Source organism: Propithecus coquereli, unplaced genomic scaffold (genome assembly GCF_000956105.1).
Source record: "Propithecus coquereli isolate 6110/MARCELLA unplaced genomic scaffold, Pcoq_1.0 Scaffold153, whole genome shotgun sequence".
Lineage (NCBI taxonomy): Eukaryota > Metazoa > Chordata > Mammalia > Primates > Indriidae > Propithecus > Propithecus coquereli.
In genome coordinates, this window is record NW_012139747.1 from 6,155,866 (window position 1) to 6,175,481 (window position 19,616).

The 19,616-nt window shown below is 51.1% G+C and overlaps 1 protein-coding gene across 2 annotated transcripts in view; it reads right to left on the reverse strand.

Annotated features, from left to right (window-relative positions):
- RRBP1 (ribosome binding protein 1) overlaps positions 1-19,616 on the reverse strand; it is a 69,845-nt gene that overhangs the window by 24,943 nt on the left and 25,286 nt on the right. For both annotated transcript variants that reach the window (XM_012640467.1, XM_012640466.1), the window contains exons 3-4: positions 4,752-4,900; positions 3,405-3,527 (exon numbers count right to left, since the gene is read on the reverse strand). In XM_012640467.1, coding sequence (XP_012495921.1) covers positions 3,405-3,527; positions 4,752-4,900 — 272 coding nt within the window. The remainder of the gene's footprint in view (positions 1-3,404; positions 3,528-4,751; positions 4,901-19,616) is intronic.

Genomic DNA, 19,616 nt, shown 5'->3' on the forward strand with positions numbered 1-19,616 from the left:
TCCCAAGGCCACCATAATTCAATGGCATATTCCCCCTTCCTCTGCCTCTGGGCTTTTTTATAAGGCAGAGAAAAGCCACCTTGTCCTCACTGCATTCATTTAACTCTCTGTGGTTTCCTTTTCTTGGAAGACCTCAGAATCCCAGGGTTCCTCAGTCAAATTCTTAATTCAGTTGCAAGGGTCACATTTATTGTCTTGAAAAGCATTCCTGGTGGTGGTAGGTGGGGTGGGGGCTCCACTTGGGGCCGAGTCCTTTCCGCCTGGGCTGGGGATGAGGTTGGCAGCATCACCTGGCACCTGGCTCAGAGATGACTGTTCGCTCTTTCCTCCGGGCGCTGTTCCCCAGGCCTAGTGGGGCCCCGTGTGGTGTGACCCTCCAGCCCCAAGCAAGGGCTGGCTGGCTGGCTGGCTGGCTGAGGCCTGGACAGGAAGCGGCTTCCACGAAGAAGGCCTGGCAACAGGAAGTCTTCCCATGGCCTCTACCCCAGAAGCACACCTGCCGAGGGGCCCAGAGGCCCTGGCACTCCTTAACCACGCTCGGATTCAGAGCCCACTCTCCTCCCAGGCCCTCAAGCCCAAGCATCAGACTGAGCCCAGGATGGGTCTAGTCTGGAGCATGGCTTCAGGACAGAGGCCCTGGCAACTGGGTCCATGGTACTCAGGAGGACGACAGCTAGAAAGGTTTTCCAGAAGGATGTGCCTTCTTGGCTCATCGCTGGAGCTCTGCCCGAATTCCTCAGACCCATGCACCAGGCCCTGAAGACTCTCAGAGGGCCAGGATGGAGTCTCCAGGGGTGGCCGAGCCCATCGACTCCTGCAGACAGTACCTGGACTTGTCCTTGAACCTAGCTCCGCTGGGACTTCGTACACTCGGGAGGCAGGAATCTGGCCGACCATCCTAACGTTCTCAGTGCATCCAGATCATGCCTTAAGCATCAGACCCCAAGAAACGGAATTAAACAAAACCCTTCTTTTCAACTACAAAACTTCTCTACGAGGACAAAGAAAGCATGGAAGGGACTAGAACACGAAATGTAGGTGCTATCGATCACACCTGTGGGGGATTAAGGTAAGACAAATGTCTACATTCTCAGTAATTCATTTTCTCACATAATTTCCCTCAAATGTGTTGGACTGGGGGATGTGACATAGAATGAAGGAAACATGTCAGCTCTGCTCAGGACTCTTAACAGAGAGCCACTGAGACCCAAAGTCCATAAATTCCAAAAGCAAATGCGTAAACTACATTTAACCATTTCCAAGAGGAAGACAAAAATGCCAGTGAAGGATTCCTCTCAGCTGCCAGCCAGCCTGGGCCTCGGGAGCCCCTTGCTCCCAGGTTGCCAGAGTGTTTGCTCTCCAGGACTCAGGCTAACAGGAGCCGGATGCAGAATGGGATGCCTCATTGTAACAGTGATCTCTGCTCTGGAAGGCTCCTGAGGGAGATCAAATTGTGTCTTCAAGGATAAGAAGATTTCCAGAAAGCCAAACAGGGAACAGCATTTGAAGCCAAGGAAAGACCAGAGTGCAGCATGTCCGGGGGCAGGTGGGTGCGGCAAGATGCTGAGGCCAGAGGGGGTCGGGTGGCTGAGGTGGTGCTTGGGCACACCTGGGTCTGAAGATCAGGAGCCACGGGCAGAGCTTAAAGGGGGTCCCCAAAGGACCAGATCAGCATTTGAGAGCCCAAGAGGACCTCTGCGGGCTGCAGGGAAGAGGATGTGGCTGGGGAGGGAGGGCTATGGCTGGACGCACCGTTAAACTCCTCACCTGAGAGCCAAGGCCTGGAGCTCTCCAGGGAGGGCAAGCTGGGTAACAAGAACCAAAGGCTGCCCTGAGCTCACAGCCAGGGAGACATTTTACTGGCCCAACCCGGGAAGGGCTGGACCTAGTGGGGTGTCTGGGTTTTGGAAATTGTGTCACACAGCCACTGCTGAGGAAGGGCTTGGGCACACAGTGACCAGCATCAGGGGTCTCCTTCTGGAGGGGAGTCCCTCCCTCAACCTGCCACCCTGCCCTGGGTGGACGGAGACCCAGCCGGCTCCTGGGGGTGGGAGGGCTCTGATTTGAAGTACTTGCCAATTTCTGTGGTGTAAATACTCTCCCTGGCCTACACCTCACTCCCAGTGTGACATTCCTGAGCACAGTCGCATGCACTGCACAACTGGCTCTTGTGAGGCAGGGCAAGCGGTTCTAGCCACCCTGCATTGAAACAATAGCCCAGGACGGCTCAAGTGAAGGCATGTGTGGACACATCTTAGGAGATAAGACAGAAGCCCACAGAAGGCCACTGAGCTCTACGGAAGGCCCCTGGAGCTTGTCATCTTTTCTGCTCCTGGGCATAACATTTATGGAGTAAGCACCCACAGGCTTGTCTTTTGCTCCTGCCTGCCCCCCACCCCGTGAACTTCCCATCTGGCTCAGAGCAGGGACCCTGAATTTAGGACAGAAAGTCAGCCTGCCTCATTTCCAATTCTTCGTGAACAAGCAGACAGAAGTGCCCAGAGGAAGGGCTGTAGCCAAGACGTTGTCAGACTCCCCTCAGCCCAGGCCCTCTCCTGGCTTCCGCTGCCCGGGGTAGAGGGCAAGAGCAGGCCTGCAGTGTGTGCAGGGCAAGAACGGCTCTCACCTGGGTGCAACTAGCCCCAACTAGCCCCCGTGGGGCCAGGATCCCCTGCCCTTCCCTTCTTTGGGGAAGGCTGGGGCCCCAGGACTCATCCTCAGACACAAGAGAGGCAGGGAGAGAGCCCGCGAACTTGGCGGGGGAGAGCAGCCCCCTGTGCCACAGATCCTGACGCATCCTGCACAATATCCCCAGCCCCATCCAGTGGCAAAATGAACGCCACCAACTGTCACTCAGACAAATCTACCTGCCATGCTGTCAGCTGATGCTAAGGGGCCACAGATTCCCTGCATATCCCTCCTCTGACATCAGGAAAAGCAGCCCCTTTAGCCCCTTTCCCACATGATTTTGCCACAATTCCCCAGAAAACAAGCTTGGGTCAACTGTGCCCATCCCCTACAAAGGTGGCCCATTGCATGGGACGGTCCGTGAAAGCCAGTTCTGGTCCATCCACTCCACAAACTGAGGCCCCCAACACCCTGCTTAACTTCCCTGTGTTCTTAGAGCCATGAGGAAGGAAGCCACCAGCCCCGCAGAGCCACACAGGCTGCCGAGGGTGAGCGGCTGGCCCACAGGCTCCCCAGACAGCAGATGACCTGCAGTCACGTCACTTGTTGGTTTGATAACCAGCTCCGTGCCAGGCAGGCCCGGAGCCATTTCAGGGCCAACCCCAGGATGCAATGATCCAGGGACAGCAATGGCCGTGGGCCCCGGGGGTGGGGGTCTTCACAGGACAGCGGGGTGAGGAGCTGCCTCCGCGCGCATGTGCCTGCTCGGGCTGTACCTTGTTGAGCTCCCGGAGCTTGCTCTTGGCCACAGCCGCGTCTTCCTGCTCTGTGGCCAGCAGCTTTTCCTTCTCTTCCAGCTGGCGTTTCAGAATTGCCACAGGGTCACCCTTCTGAGTCGCCTAGAAATGCCCACAGAGATTCATTAACAGAAGCGGGGGGACAGGTGGGGCTCATCCTCCTCCACCCCAGTCATCAAGACAAGAGCTGAGCCCCAGCGCCTGATGAAGCAGGAACAGGGCTGAGCCGAGTGGGCTCCACCAACTCCAGACTCTTGTCGGAAAAAGGCGGCCCTACCTCAGCTCCTCAGGCAACTGGGCCCAGTATGTGTAGGCACCGTTGGGGCCAAAGGCTGTGGATCCCTGGGGTCATGTTTAGGAATGTGGCATGTCCAGCCCCTCCGAGGTGCAGTTGGCCATCACTTCCGGCTTGGAGCCCGCCCCTGATCCAGTGTCTACAGACTGTAGGCCGCTGGCTGGAACATGGAGGCCAGGCCAGGGGCACTGTACTCTGGGGACAGTGGCCTGAGCTGAGCCAGGCCTCCCTCATGGTCGTCCTGACCTCCTCTGGCCACTTATGGCCAGGAGACCCCCAGTGCTCACCGAGCAGGTGCTCTCAGAACCGCTGAGATGTGTATCACACCCCAGTAATGGCCAGGAGGGCGGTAACTTCAGGGGCCTCAGGGGAGGGGCCCCCAGCCTGGCTCTCTGGACACAGCCCAACATCTCTAACCACTAAATTCTCCAGCAAAATTACCCAGCATCCTGACTCCAGTTAAGGAACAGATACATGCCATGCAGTGTTTCTTGGGGACAGTTTGCTGGCCAGAGGCACCGGAGGGTAGAAGCGAGCCCCTGAAACTGCCCGACAGCGCAAGGGGTATCAGGGTGCTCATCGCAGGTTCCCTCGCACACCTTCCTTTCCACACTCAACTACGGCCACAAACCTGCTGGGCCTCCGCTGCTGTGTTCTGCCCCCAGTACCCTCCTGCAATGCACAGGCTCCCTGCCCCTAAGAGCCTTCCTATCTCAGTGGCTGGGCCATGGCTGGACTGGCAGAAGCCACAGCATTCGTAGGTGACCCATGTAGCCAAAGCCAGGTAGGGGGAATAGGGGGGAAGATTCTTCCAGGAAAGAGCAGAGAAGGCTGTTTGATGAATGCTCTCTGCCGCTTGGTCAGCTGGCTGTGGCCAGCCTAATGGGAATCTCCTGGGGGTAGGGGCAGGACCCAGGCAACCCCTGCGGCTCACTGGCCCCGAGGGGAAGAAGAGGAGGGAAGGACAAAACTGCCCTGGCCAGTGCAGCGGCCTCGGCCTCGGGATGTGGCCAGCGGGAGGGTGGGCCCACCTTATGCCAGGTGTCCTGAATGATGCCAGCCTTCTCAGACAGGATCTCGATGAGCCGCTGGGCCTCTCCCTCGTTGAACACCATGCTCCCAACCGTGGAGACCAGTGTCTTGTAGGGGAGGCAGAGAGGGCTGTCAGAATCTGGGGGCCCTGTGCAGCAAGAAAGAAGGAGCAGAGACTCACACGCAAGCAAAAAAATGACAGACATAGCAACAAAGCCCATCACGCCAAGGAGAACTCTGCCAAGGAGAACTCGGTTGCACTGCCGGGGGCACTGGCTGGGCACAGGGAGCGTGCTCTGCATGTCTCTTGCTCTTTCAGGGCACTGCAAAATTGATCGAACAATGGGCCCTCGCACCATCCTCCTAATTTGCCCAAATAAAGTCCAAGCCCGGGCTAGGAGTAACATCCCTCATTTATCATTAAGACGACCCTGAGCAGAATTAAGCAAGGCACACTCTTCCCACAGGTTTTTCCTTCCTTCTTTTTCCAGCAAATGCCTTGGTCTCATTCTTGCCCTGCACAGCAAGGTTCTCCCACTCACCCGTGACCAAGCCCCCTGGCCCTATGATCCTGACTGACCAGCAAATCCACAGTCCACCACACACACAGATGCCCACAGCCAGGCACCTGTGACCCTGGGAGGGCATGGAGGGCACAGGGGGCTGCTTCCCCATACCTGGCTCAAACCCTCCATCTCTGACCCTCCCTGAAGGAAGTTCAAGCAGTGACAGGCTGCGGAAGAGGGAAGCTGGGCCTCCAGAACGGGCCTGTCCACTCACCAGTCCATGAGTGACATACCGCCTGGAGGACACAGAGCCATCTGCCAACAACCGTCACTTCTGAAAAACTAGAACTGCCAACCCCCTCCTACCTTGCACACAATTTTGCTCTCATTGCAGCAAGAAAGGGTGAACTGAGACACCTCACCCAAATGTCTGGGCACTTCCTTCAGCTGGGGCTGGGATCTACCCCACTGCTGAATGACAGGGTCAAGAATGAGCCGAAACAAAGAGCGCAGCCCGGCCTGCAGCGGCACCCTCTGCCAAGCCCACCTTGGGAAGACATGGATGGGGACGGTTTCCATAGCAACTCTGGATTCTCTGGCTTGTCACAATATTTATACTTACTAGTCACAATATTTTCATTACAAGTCAAAGCATTTAGCATGATACCTTACTAAGGGGAATGGTGGGACGTGGGCGAGCTGGTTGCTATGAGCACCTTTATTTTATAATAAGTTCTTACCTTGGCAAAGCTCGAGAGATTAAAAATAACCACATCCACACAGGGCGGCCCAAGAGCTCGCGGGAGCCACGGAACTGAGTCCTGGGGGCGCATGCCCCTTCAGTCTTTCTTTGTATCAAAATATGTTTGTGTATATAAAATAATTTTAACGGTAAACTTATGTACCCTAGAGAAAATTCTGAGTATAGCCAAGCCGAAAGAAAATAACCCCTCAGGAGGCTCCCTCTTGGGAGAAACCCCACTGCCCACCGCGTGCGCGCTTACAGCCAGCACTTTCCAGGAAGAGAGAGACCAGCGCCTTGAAAGCCACCATTCGAGTCACAGACTGAGCAGGGCAGCTCCTTAGCCTGCGTCCGACTCACAGCTATAGGACATTTTCCTCTCCTGGCTCAGAAAGGTCTGCTGCTGCACCATCCGATGCGCTGGCCACCAGCCACATGTAGCTACTGACGACCTGTAAGGTGGCTAGTGTGACTTGAGATGTGCTATAAGTGGAAAGTACACATGGGATTTCGAAGACTTGGTATGAAAAAAAATAAAATACCTGTAATAATTTTATATATTCACTGCATGCTGAAATGGTAACATTTTGGATAAACTGGGTTAAATGAAATTTATCACTAAAATTCAGTCCATTTGTTTCTTGTTTGTCTTTTTTAATGTGGCTACCTAGGAACATTTAATCATACATGTGGCTCACATGTGCAGCTCGCGTTGTATTTCTCCCAGACTGGCTGGTCTGCTCCTTTCTGGCCCTGGGGACCCCCAAAGCACCCCCTGCTGAAATTCTGGCAGCCCCGTCCCCGCAGGGGCCCCAGGGTGATCGAGAGTCTAGCGTCTCTGAAAGCTTCTCCTTGAAGACTCTTACTGCACTGTAAAGAGGGAAACATCTGGATAACACAGCTGGAGGACACTTAGCTAGTGAAGGAAGAATCCGCCGCTACTCCTACACAGGCGTCGGCCTGGCCACACGGCCCCTCCTGCACACGCTGTCCACGGAGTGAGAGTGCTCTGTGGGAGCACTGAGGGACACTCCAATAAATCTTCACTAAAATGTTCTAATGTAATCACTAATATATTAAATTTTATTGCATATTTTAACAAAGTAATAAAAACTTGCAACAAGTAAAACAAACGCAAAGCTATGACAGCAAAATTTAACACTTTCTTCTGTGCTCTACCCCCCTACAGAAACTTTCACAGCCTTCTCCATGCTCATAAATTGAATTATTTTCAGAGAGCCATAACTTTACAAAACACTTCTCATTAAATCTTTTAGGTAGGAACCATGCCATCTCTAGTCTCCCCAAATCAAGGGCAGTAAAGCTGAAAGAAAGAAGAAATGTACGTGGAAGTAGGAACCAAAATTCCTGGGCCCCTGGAAGTCGCGTTTAAATAATGTATTGACGAGAGCCAATATGTGCTGCCACGTCGCTCATGTCTCCAGCAAATACCTGAAGACTCCAGGAATTCTTGGTATTGTGAAATCTTAAGACACTAAATCTGTCAAAGACTCAACTTCTAGACTTCAAAAAGACCACAGGGCAGCGAATCCTACATGACACCGGCACACTGAGGGGCTGCCCTGCGGACAATGCTTTCCCTGTTTTGATGGGTCTAAATATCAGGAAGAGGCAGGCCCAGAGGCCTGGGAAGGAACAAAGGGGCAGGACAGTACAGAGTGGAGACACAGCCAGTGTCTCACCATGATGGCATCATCCAAAGCCCTGTCTGGCAGGGCATACAGTGACACCCCAGGGGCTAGAGACCCTACAGGGATGGGACAGGTGCTATGACATGACCACAGTGGCCTGGGCTCAGAGGGTAGCCTCTCCTGAGCTGGGTGTCCCTGGGCATGTTACGGTACCTCCAGGTGACAGTTTCCATGGCGGAATCTGGGCCAGAACCCTCAGGACTGCTGGCTTGTCCGAGAGACTGGAAATGAGATTTTTATATACCATCTCCTCAACTAACTCAATAACAACTAAATAAATGAGTAAAACCACTGTACAGATGAAAGCACACATCTGTGGGCCAGATCCAGTGTGTAGTCACTTCTGTCCTTGGGTAAGCAAGGCCTCTGGAATCCCAGCTCAGCTCCTTCCCACCTGTGTGCCCTGGACAGGTGGCTTACCCTACTCTTGCCTCTACTTTCTCACCTGTGGAACGGAGATGATAACCGCTCCTCATTCACGGCCTGGCTGCAAAGATTAAGTTGCAACATGCTTGGAAAAATGCCTGGCACGAGGCAAAGCACTGCAAAATAAATCAACAGGACCAGCCTTCCAGGCCTGGCCAGGGGAGAATCCCAGACCCTGCCCCCCATGTCCCCTCAATAGAGCAACTCTGCCCTCTCTCTGCTCTCACTGGTGGAATGGAAAAGTCACACAAAGGTGGCCCTCGGAAGCTGGCCCCTCCAAGGACAAACCTGTCCAGGGAGATGGCTGGGACAGAGCACCACAGCCTGGGCACCCTCTTGCTCCTGCCTGGAGCCACTGTCCTCACTCGAAATGCTGAAGGGGCAGCACTTTAGGTAAGAGGAGCCCTCTGCCTCCCAGGGATCTCAGCCAAGCAGCACACAGGTGCTCAGCCGAAGTGCAAAACACCTCAAATTTCAAAATGACTCTCCCTTCTGCGACCACGCCAAAAAGCTTTATCACCTAAAATTAAACTCGTCTCACTCACATGCGGCACTTAGGAGTCTCTTTTTCCCTCACTGTCAGCCATGGGGTCCTTTAGGGAAACTTTTTCTGCATAATTTCCAAGGTTTCCAATGGCGGGGTCTCAACCGGAGGACGAGGGGCTCAACCACAAGGGGACTCAGGAGACTTAGCACCCCCAGCATCCAGCCCCTGGAATGCTCCTGCACTGCTCACACCTGCTCATGCAGCCAACAGAGAGGGTGGCAAAACTCCCGTAGGAACTGCCTCTGGAGCCCGCAACAGCTCATGGCTATTACCTGGGCCCTGGGATGGGGCTGACAAAAGGTGCCCAGCACTCCTGCCCAGGGTGGGCCGGTCCAGACACAAACTACGTACCTACTATGTACCTGGCAGTCTAAAATGCGAGACCTGGAAAGGTAAGTCAGAGGTGGGACTGCCTGCAGCTAAGAGAGGTAGAGCACACAGAGCCACCATGCAACAGTGACACAAAGGGGACGTGGGAGGCGACTATGGCAGCAACAATAGGAAAGCCGTTAAAGTAGGGGTACTTGGGGCAAGCACCGCACAGTAAGCGAGGGGCTTTGGGAAAGGAAACAGCACAGGAAAGGCCGAGACTTGCAAAGACCGAGAGTTAGTCGGATTTGCAGCCAATGCTGGAGTAGGTTCAAGTCTTCACAGGCTCCAGGAATCCAGATTTTATCCTGTAGACAATAAGCAATGCCTAGAAAGGAGTGAGGTGTGAATTCAAGAAAATGGTTTCAGGACACTCAGAGGGTCAAGGCTGGAGGCAGGCAGTCCAGGGTCCAGGCCCAAGTATTCGGGAAGCTGAGCTGGGAGGAAAGGCCCACGTGTCAAGCCAGGGGCTCTGACAGTGGAATCAGACACAGCCCATGGTCTTGAGGGCTAGAGGAAGAACTCCAATGGCCAAGACGCTCGTTTTCTTAGGGACTGTCCAGACCAGATCTGAAGGCCTCTCCTTCAGACATACAGACGCAGGCCAGACAGCTGCTATCTCTAGCCCCTGCATAGAGGCTACCTTGGACAGAGCAGACCAGGGGACCCAGCATGGCTGCCCCCACAGGAAGAAAGCCGGACTTCAACCTCGGTGTGCCTTCCAGGCTCTGAAGTCCCCAATCATCCCAGCCAAACTTGAGTCTGCTGTGAGAGGGTGAAGCCCCCAGGAAGGGCTTCCCTGTGCCTCCTCAAAGCTCGGCACTGCACAAACAATCGTCAACATCAACAGCTGAAGGCTTAGAGACCAGAGACAAGCTCCGTACTTCCGCTGACCCCAAGTCCAGAAGGCCTCTCTCTCTTAATCAGAGGAGCCAGGTCCCTTCAGGGTCCTGCCCCAAGCTGACAGGCAGTACCACCTCTAGAAACAAGGAGCTCTGGCCAACACCACTGCTGGCCTCTCCCCAGCTGCACATGCCTGGAGTGTGGCCGTGAAGAGTCCTCTTGAGCCTGTGCGGAAAGCAACATTATAAGGCCCCCTTGAAAAAACAAAGATCTACCAAAGGCACCAGGAGGCAAACCGTGACTCCTCCCGTTCTCACTCCTTGCTCACCGGCCTGCGGCTGAGGCAGGGTGTGTGCAAATGGCGACTCCCAGCCCAGCCCAGGCCATGGAGCCAGCCCTGGTCCTCGACTCCCCCAACAGGATGCAGGCCAAGGGGGAGCGGCTACGCTCGACTCCAACGCCACAGACAAGCCCATCTGGAGCTTCCAGGGCACCGGAGGTAAGTGCAAATCATGCCAAGAGCAACTCTATTCAGGGCCTTTTAATCAGGCCTTTTCCTTTCCTTGGAGGAAAAAATAATCCACTTACCGGACTGGAAAGTTGTGCATTTGATGGTGTCTAATGGAATTTTAAAATAGCCTATAGACTGAATGACTTTGTTTTCATCTTTAAACTTTTGTTTTTTTCCCCCAAATTTCAACAATTATACCCAGGGGGAAAATAACCCCACATCACATTTTTTAAAGACAATCCCTGGAGGACCTCTGGGCAAGAAGTTTCCTTGGGCTTCCCCAGGCACAAGCTGGTCCGAGGAGCACACGGTTTAAATGACAATCAAGACTTTATCTAAAACCTGCAGAAAAAACAGGGGATTTATAATCCTGGCTTCTGACCACAGCTGCCTGGGCGGTGACTTGAGCCACAGCCCCGCTGTGTTCTCGAGTGGCTGATGGAGACTTCTGGAAGAGTGTCATCTAGCAGCTTCTCATACTGATACTTGGCTGGCTTCCCTAGGGGATGTTTTTGTTCTTCTTTAAAAAAAGAAGAAAAGAAAAAGTTGGGTTTGAAGAACTTAACACAGAAAATGAATAAAGGCTCAAAAGCCCCAGAGAGTTTTCTTCAGAGCTTCAGACCCTGAGAAACTGAGTTAAGTTCAAAAGAAAAAGTTATCAGACTTGTTCTCAATGCACACTTCTCTGCGCCTCCTGGGGTGAGAAGGGCGAAGGGCACCTGCTGGGCAGGGCGAGGGCCCACTCTGCCATCTGCTGGCTGTGTGACTTCTGGGAAGTCTGAGCTCTGGTTTATGCTTTTGTAAAGCAGGTAAAAATACAAATCCACCTATAGAATTGTATGTGGGATAATCGCATGGAAAGGAGCTTCACAAATCGCACATCTGAACGGACACCTGTCTGAGGAGCACAGTGGTGTCACACTCCCTGGGGTAAGCAGCACCTGGCCTGCGGCACAGCAGGCCCACCGGTAGGAAGGACAGGTGGGGGTGGGTGGGTGAGGAGCGGGGGAGGAAGGGGTGTTCCTACCACCAGGTCTATCAGTTTCAGGTGAGGGTCTGATTACGCTACAGGCACCCTGAATAAAGACTTCCTGGGAGGTTTTATAACTCTTGTCCACAAGCCACGACCTCTGAGACCCCTGCCCTGTTAGATTATAGGAACATGACTCTGGATTCTAGGTGGTATTTCCTATTGTGCATCTCCACCCAATCTGGCAGGGGCAGAACGGTGGTTCATCAAGACTGTACACAACATGGGCTCACAGATCCCCCACCCCGAGACACTGCCAGATTCCAGGATGTGGGAACCACCTTTAACTTTCCACCTTGCTTCAATCCACAAACATGTACCACGTGCCTGTGTGCCAAGGCTGGGATGGGCACCGGCTTCCTGCTGGAGGCCTGAGAACTGGTCACTACCTTTCCTCACCTTAGTGCCCCCAGAAGGAGCAAGGCACTCCTTTCCGCTGCTCAGAGGATGCTAAGTAACCTACAGTCACGCAAAGCTGCCCTGAAACACCCAGAAAAATAAGAGGTCCATCAGCTTTGGTAGAATGACAGCCTATGTATTTAACTTAGAGACAAATAATGGCGTTTTTGTTACTTCTCCATCAAAAAAAAAAATACATGTTATAGAAAAACTGGAAAATGTGGAAGGGTGAAAGGAAGATATTAAAATTCACCCATGATCCTACCTTCCAAAGGTGGCTTCTTTTTCCCATGTAGACTTGTTTGTTTGACAACGCAGCAACAACGGGCCTCTTAAATGCCTGTTTCTGAGTGTTTTCTACCGCATGCAGTCGGCTGGGCTCTCCCAGGCCTTGAAACAATGACCTCCTGGCCCCAGAGTAAAACCGGCTTGCATCAGCAGGCTGGGAGAGCGGACTACATCCACTGACATCTAGCCCACGGTCCAAGAGAGAAGTGCCACCGGCTAAGGGCACCACCCTCTTCCATTAGGCAGAAAGGTCACAGGTCCTCGGGTAGGCTCTGGCCTCCCTGAGGGTGCAGCAATAACCCTGCATCCCTACATGCTCCTGAGTGAGGTGGTGGCAGAGTTCAAGAGGAAATGCCTGTGACCTGGTCTCAGCCTCACCCAGCAGCAACACTAGGTAAACCAAGCACCAGTTAGAAGCACTGGTCCGGAGCCCAGGCTACCTGGAGCCTCTGCAATGTACAAACTGTACTTCCCAAGTCTAGGTCTCTGGTTTATCAGGGCACAGGTCCACACTGTATGATCCAGACTCAATCCCAAGTGCTGGGAAGGGATAGCTCTCCTGACAGCCTAACAGCAAGATGCCGATTAGAATGCGATCAGTGCAGCTCAGGACTCAGGGTGGGAGGCCAAACGGCCTAATTCTGCAGGCAAAGACTAAATGCGAGGCTAAAAATAGATTTTTAAAAAAAATAACTACCACCACCACATACGCATACTTCCTGTGCAAGCAACTTGGCTTTCTTAATAGACCCTCTGCACAAGTGCTGAGTTACCTATCAGAGAACGAACCAGCTAAACAGCCTGGACGGTGCCTCAGCTGACAGCGGCCGAACACTGGGAAGCTTCAGTTCTGGAGAACTTCCACTCCTCTGAGACTCCATCCATTCCCTCTTTTCCAAACATTCAGAAAAGAATCTGTGTCTTTCATTTTACAAGCAAGTGTTTTCTCCTTATTCCATGCCTGGGTTTATAATTCCCCCCCGAAGTTATAACCATTTCCCTAGTAGCACAGCAGAACCACGTGAGCAGTGGTTAAGTCAGAAAACAATCGTGTGGGCCTCTCTCATCATGAGTTGTGAAACGTTTTTGGAGAGCAACGCAGCACTGTCCTCCTAAATTAAAAACATACTCACCTTCTGACTTAGCAATGACACATCTAGGAATTTATAGAGACACTCAACAATATGTGTACATCACTGCAGCATTAATTTTAGCTGCATAAAAACTGCACACTACTTAAATGTCATTTAAGTAAATTATGATACATTCATGCTAGGGAATATTATGCAGCGGAATGTGGCAGCTTTGCAGGTGCAATACGGAAAGATGTCACCAATACGCTGTTAAGCAATGAGAGCAGGGTGCGTAGCAGATCTCGTTTGCGGGTGCCCATGTGACAGGCAGAGCGAATCTGGGGCCCCCTGGGAAGTGGGTGGTGATTAGGTTGGAGCAGGAAGAAAGACTTTCAATTTTCACCTTCTGTGCTTCCATACTGTTTGAATTTTGTTTGCTAGAAACACATACTTATAGAATGATAAATTTTAAAAGGCAAGGATTAGGAAGGCAGGTGTTCCCTGTCAAATACAGCCACAGACAAGTGGTAAAATCCTGTCACTCGCCCCAATCTGCTCTTGTAGGAAAATCAGAGCAGAAGTTCAGAATAGCTCCAACTCGGGCCTGCAGAAGCATGTCCTGTGCCTGCCTCCACACCTGCCAGGTTTCCCTCTGGGACACCTGTCAGCAGGGGCCCTGTTGGACCGACCAGGTGACAGGTGAGGCCCAGAAGACAGAAAACAACCCCAGTCCGTTGTGGACCCCAGCTCCAGTGCTGGTTTTGCTGCTTATCTGTTGTGTGTGGGGGGCCAGCCTCTGTGATATCCCCTGCAGCATCCCGCCGTGACAGGAGGGACAACAGGCAGCTCACCTCATCCCATATTCAGGAAACAGCAACCAAAATGAGGGGAGCTGAGTATGACATCGACATAGGGCTACACAGACACATCTGTTTTCACAGGGTGAAAACAAGGTGACCCAAGTGGCTACCTTCCTCCAAATGGGCCTGTTCAGAGCAGTGCTGTGCAGGAGAACTCTCCATTCTGATGAAGATGTTCTATCTCTGCAGTGTCTAAAAGGTAGCCACTAGCCACATGTGACCACTGGGCACTTGGAATGTGGCTAGTGCCACCAAGGAACTGAATCTTTAATTTCATTTACTTTTGATCGATTACAGTGATAATTTAAGTGGCTCGTGTGATCAGTGGCTCCCAGAGTGGACACCAGACCCCAGCCCTCTGCTGCCCACCATCAAAACCTCATGGCCCTGGAGCCCTCCCCGCTTAAGTTAAGGTCTCCTCCATGTGCTGGAGGAGCTCCCCTCCTAGCCTGTTCCACACCAGTGATCCAGAACCCACTCCCCAGCATCTCCCCGATCCCCGCAGCTCGGTCATCAGCCACCTCAACCCCTCACACCTTCAGGTGCCCGAGTTTCAGGATGCCTGGAACCAGTCAGCCCACCTGCAGTTCTGGCCACAGTCCCCTCAGGTTGGGCACCTGCGGCCCCCCAGACAAGCTGGGGTGGGGTGGGCCCTGGACAGAGCAGCAAGAAGGCCAAGGGGGGCCAGGGCTGCCTGCAGCCTTTCCAAAGGCAGGAACACGAGGTCTGCCTGCATGAAACATCGAGGCTGGCTTCTCGGTCGTGCCTGTCACTCGGCAGCACAGTCACAGCCACAAATGATAAACGTGAACCAGATGAATCCTGGGACACTACACTCCGTGTACAAGATGCAACTGCAAGGAAGTGGGAGAAGCATTCCACAAGCCACTGGTGAAAATCCTTGCTGTCAACTCATAGATCTGTGCCTCATACGTTCTGGCACCACAGCTCGTGGCCAGCACAGCGCTGTGGAAAATGAAGAAAATGAGGGAATGCTAGACATGGTGGGAATATTGCTGCAGATGACTAAGTTCCCAGAGTCGAGAAGGGCCTTCAGGATGCAAGGTGGACAAGAATCCAAAGTGCACACACACATACATGCGCCTCAGAAACCCAACCAAGGAAGACCCACATCAATGAGGACATTATTAGATACATACCAGCACAGACCACAGAAAGGTACACCATGCAATTAAAAAACAGTAACTCATGAACACATTCTTGCCTACTCTGGTTTGAGAATGGTTACATGGGGTCTGACCACTGCACTAAATGACACAATAAAAGGACATGGTTCTCCACTTCAATCACCAATCATGCAGCCTGGCATAGACACCTCCATGTCATGTATGCCCAACCTCTTCATGGCCCAGGGCCAGCAGCCTCCCTCCCCACCCTCCATGCAGCAGGCACCCAGCCTCTGTCATTCCAGAAACCCAAAGTCCCCTGGCATCCCGAGTGTGACCCCACAGCAAGGAGCTGAGGGTATTCCTGCACCCATCACAGGGATGACGGCAGCAGGAGCTGAGTTCTGAGCATCAAAAGCAAGAATCCTGAATGTTCCTTCTTGCACAGACATTGCTCCCCCAGTGAGAGGCTCTGCACCCGGGACCATGGAACTTCAGAAACATTAAGGATATGAAGGTTTTCTATGGATAAACTTGGAGCCTGACCAATATATACTATTGATTCTATAGAAAAGGAGTGCACTGAATACTTGTGCTTGTCAACTGGGATTTCAACACCTGGAATTTCGGGCCCTACCACCCAATCACGTGCATTTGCTAACAACTCCCCTCGTGTTCACAAATGCCTTTTATCTGTCCTGAGCTGATGCTGCTTGAGACTCATGAAGGGCTCTCTTCACTGTGGCTGCAGCTCTCGACTCAGTCAGCAAGCCCACACTCCCCTCTCAACAGTCCTGGGTTGCTATAAATGACCCTCACTCTCTTAGGTCTGTCTCCTGTGGCTCCCGCTCTTGGTCCTTCTCTGCAAGTCACCCCAGAACCACCGAGATGAGTCCACATGCAGAGGCCCGACATGCTGAGCTACATCCCCGGTCCTGCCCTCCAGGTATCCTTCTGGGTTGTTTTAACATCTGGAATTAAGGAAGTGTCATTATTGCTTTATTTTTGGAATGATGAATAGATTAAGATACTATATCAAGACCCATTTTATGCCCCTAAAATAACTTCTAAAGGTCATTAAATAAGAAGAGTTTTAATAGGAAATTCTCTACTTCAACAGCTCATTAGAATTCCTTCCAAACAGGCATTTCCAACCCCAGGGAGTGCTGTTACTGCCACAAGATCCAATGCCTTCTTCAGGGTTGCTTTTTGACTTTTAAAGGATAAAATATTATGACATTGAAGAAAATATTCAGAATACAACTGAATATTGAAGACAATATTCAGAATATTCATTGTGGTATACTTCCTGAAGTTTTTTTTTAATACTATTATCACTTATCTAATGTCTTTGTCTTCCACTGTTATCACCGTAACTAACGAATTTGGTATCCACTTTTTCAGTTAAAAGTCACACAGTGACCACATCTTTGCACGCTACCATGACATCTTCACAACCACCACTGTTAGTGGCTGCAGTGTGCCTTGCCGAGGCAGAATGCACTAAGGGACCTCACCGCCACTAACCCACAGACCTGGCTGCCAAAGTTTGTACTGTTTCCTCACAGGAGAGCCCCAAGAGTAAAAGAAAAACTGCCAGCCCCTTTAAGGCTCTTGATACATTTTGCTAAACCGCTTTTCAAAAGGTCACACAATTTACAATGCCACTACCTTTTTAAACCATATCCACGTGTTTTGGTTATACTAATAGCTTTTAATAAAGCTTGTTATTTGTTTTAATGTGAATTTTTAAAACTCTTTGCTAGTTATATGAAAATGTCTCCCTGAGTCCTTACTAACCCAGGTGTGGACTTGGGAGCAACAGCGTCGGCATGTCCTAGGGGCTGATCAGAAAGGCAGAATCTCAGGTCCCAGCTCAGACCCGCTGAGTCAGAATCTTTATCCTAACAAGATCCCCAGGTGACCCGCTACACACTGAAGTTTGAGAAGCACTGCAGGAGGGGAAATCTCCAGGATCCTCTTGGAGTCTGGGGAGGGGGTGGCCTGCATTCCCCACTCAGGGCCCCGAAGATGCCGTCACACACCAACCAGGCAAAACGGGGTTGAGATTACTCAGTGCAAATTCTGGAAGAGGAAAAATCAAGTTCAAGAAAGTACTTTCCCCAAGTTTCCAGACTCTCAGACACTCTGAAGATTAAAGAAATTTGCCTTTTGGGGTCATACTGGCAACACATGCTGCCCCGTGCCTTTGCCTTTCCATCTTGATGTGACAGTCCCACGTGGCTGGCTGCGCGGTCAAGCTTCCCCACGCTGGCTTTGGTGACTTCCTCTCATGGCAACCTCAGAGTGACCATCTTCCACCATATGGGCTGATCAATACTAATTTCTTTCAAAACTCCATCCATTTCATCCAAACTTTAAATTTTTATAGTGAGGTAAGTGCTTGGGAGTGGGGGTGGGGGTCTAAGAATTTTCCAAATAATGAACATGTGAACCTGCTGCCCGAGATCATTCACTGAACATTTTTCCTTCCGTACTGAAATACAATGTTTGTCTCATTCAAGTTCGTAGGAGTGACGCGATTTCCAGGCCATTCTATTCCCTTATTTGTCATTACAATAGTTGGGAATACACTCACACATCACACAGGACTGGTTTTCTATTGATAAAAGCCACTTAAAAAAATCGGTTCAATATTCTTACCTATTTTTCCCTCAGATGGGACTTTGGAAATAATTTTGTCAGGATAGGGTGGAAAATCCCATTGAAAGTGTGACTGGTAGGCCACTAACTAAACTTGAGAATTACTATCCTTTTATCTACAATATTTAATTTTCTTTATCCTAGAACATGGTATTTATTTTCTTGGTTGAAATTTTCTTTTTATCACCTGAGTCAAGCTGTTGTGCAGGTTCACAGAGATCACATGTAGGACTCAATCCCTAACAAGGTTCTTTATTACCTGAAAATTAGGACAAGTTTGCCTTTATTACCATCACATTTCTGTTTCACGTCTTATTTCAAATGTCTAAAACCATACAAGGTAAGAATGACCATAGGACGCAGGAAGCTCTGGACATGCCTGATGTGGGGGAACCAGCTAACAGCTGGTTCTCAGCTCCCTTCCTGGCTTTGGCTCAAGCAGAACATCATGTTGCAGAAAGGGCAGTGTGACGCCCTCCAGCTTCTGGAAGTAGGGCTGAGGCTGAGTGTTTGGGTTTCCAAAGGGCTTTTGAGGCTGCCTGACCTGGTGGGGCCAGGTGGGCTGGTCCTTACTCCCAGCAGGAGCCCACAGCTATTCAATGGGGCTGGAAACCCTCACGTGGGGTAGGGTGCTGCTGCCTGAGCAAATGCCCTGTCAAAAGGAGGAAGAGCAAATCTGAGAAAAGGCAATATAGCCGGACAGAGCGGCAAACCAGGGAGACCTAGCTAAAAGCATAGGGCCCTGTGTGACCCAGCGCATGTTCAAGCACTTCAGATCCTCTAAGATACCTTTTGTCAAGACAAATGCAATTAATTTCCCAAATCACCTAATGACTATTTGAAGTATTCAAAAAAAAAAAAAAATGAAAAGGAAAAAGAAAACATGAGTGAAATCAAATGAGTGATGAACATGAAACAGGAACTCCCTGGCCAGATTTCCATAGTAATACACACTAAAAAGATATAGGCAATGCTCTGTATTATCTAGTATCTATCTATCTATTTATTAAATAATGCGTATGTTAATGCTCTATAACACTTCATTAAATGACTGCGGTTGGGGCAGACAACAGGGGAAAGTGGGGAAGGGAAATGCAATTGCTACTTAAAAACACTGTCTACCATTCTCGACTAAACAGGCACAGATGAAGAAATAGAGCTAAAGCATCAGGTGAGGGAAAACACAGAACAGACTGACAGAATACAGACAGACGGTTAAGAAAGACTTGCCTAGACATGGAAGTGTTCTAGACTGTGTGGTGGATGGAATTACTGTTCCTAATTTCTCGCCTCTCCTTTCCCAAATCACCTTGCAGACCCTCTCCCTGGAGACACAGTGGACTCCTAGTCTCTTGACTCAGGCTCAGTCATATGAATTGCCCCAGCCAATGGGAGGCTGGATTGAAATGCACCTGCTTGAAATGCCCTTTTGTGTCTCTTCTGTAACCATGAGAAGGGCCCTCTGTCCTGGAGGGCACCAGAAGGAACACATGCGGAACACACCAGAGCTCAACCTGCACCAAGGAGTAAACCCACCAACCCAGTCAAATCACAGCTTGAAGCAGAGCTACTAGGCAAGTCAACCCAGTCCTGCCAACCTGCAGACAACTCACAGAAGCACAAGCAAGACTCAATGACTGCTGTTGTAAGCCACTCATTTTTTTTCGGAATGTTTGTTACACAGCCTTACTGTGGCAATAGCTGACTGATACAGGTGGCACCCCCAAAGAAAATCCACAAGTCATTTAAAGATAGCTTTTCCTTCCA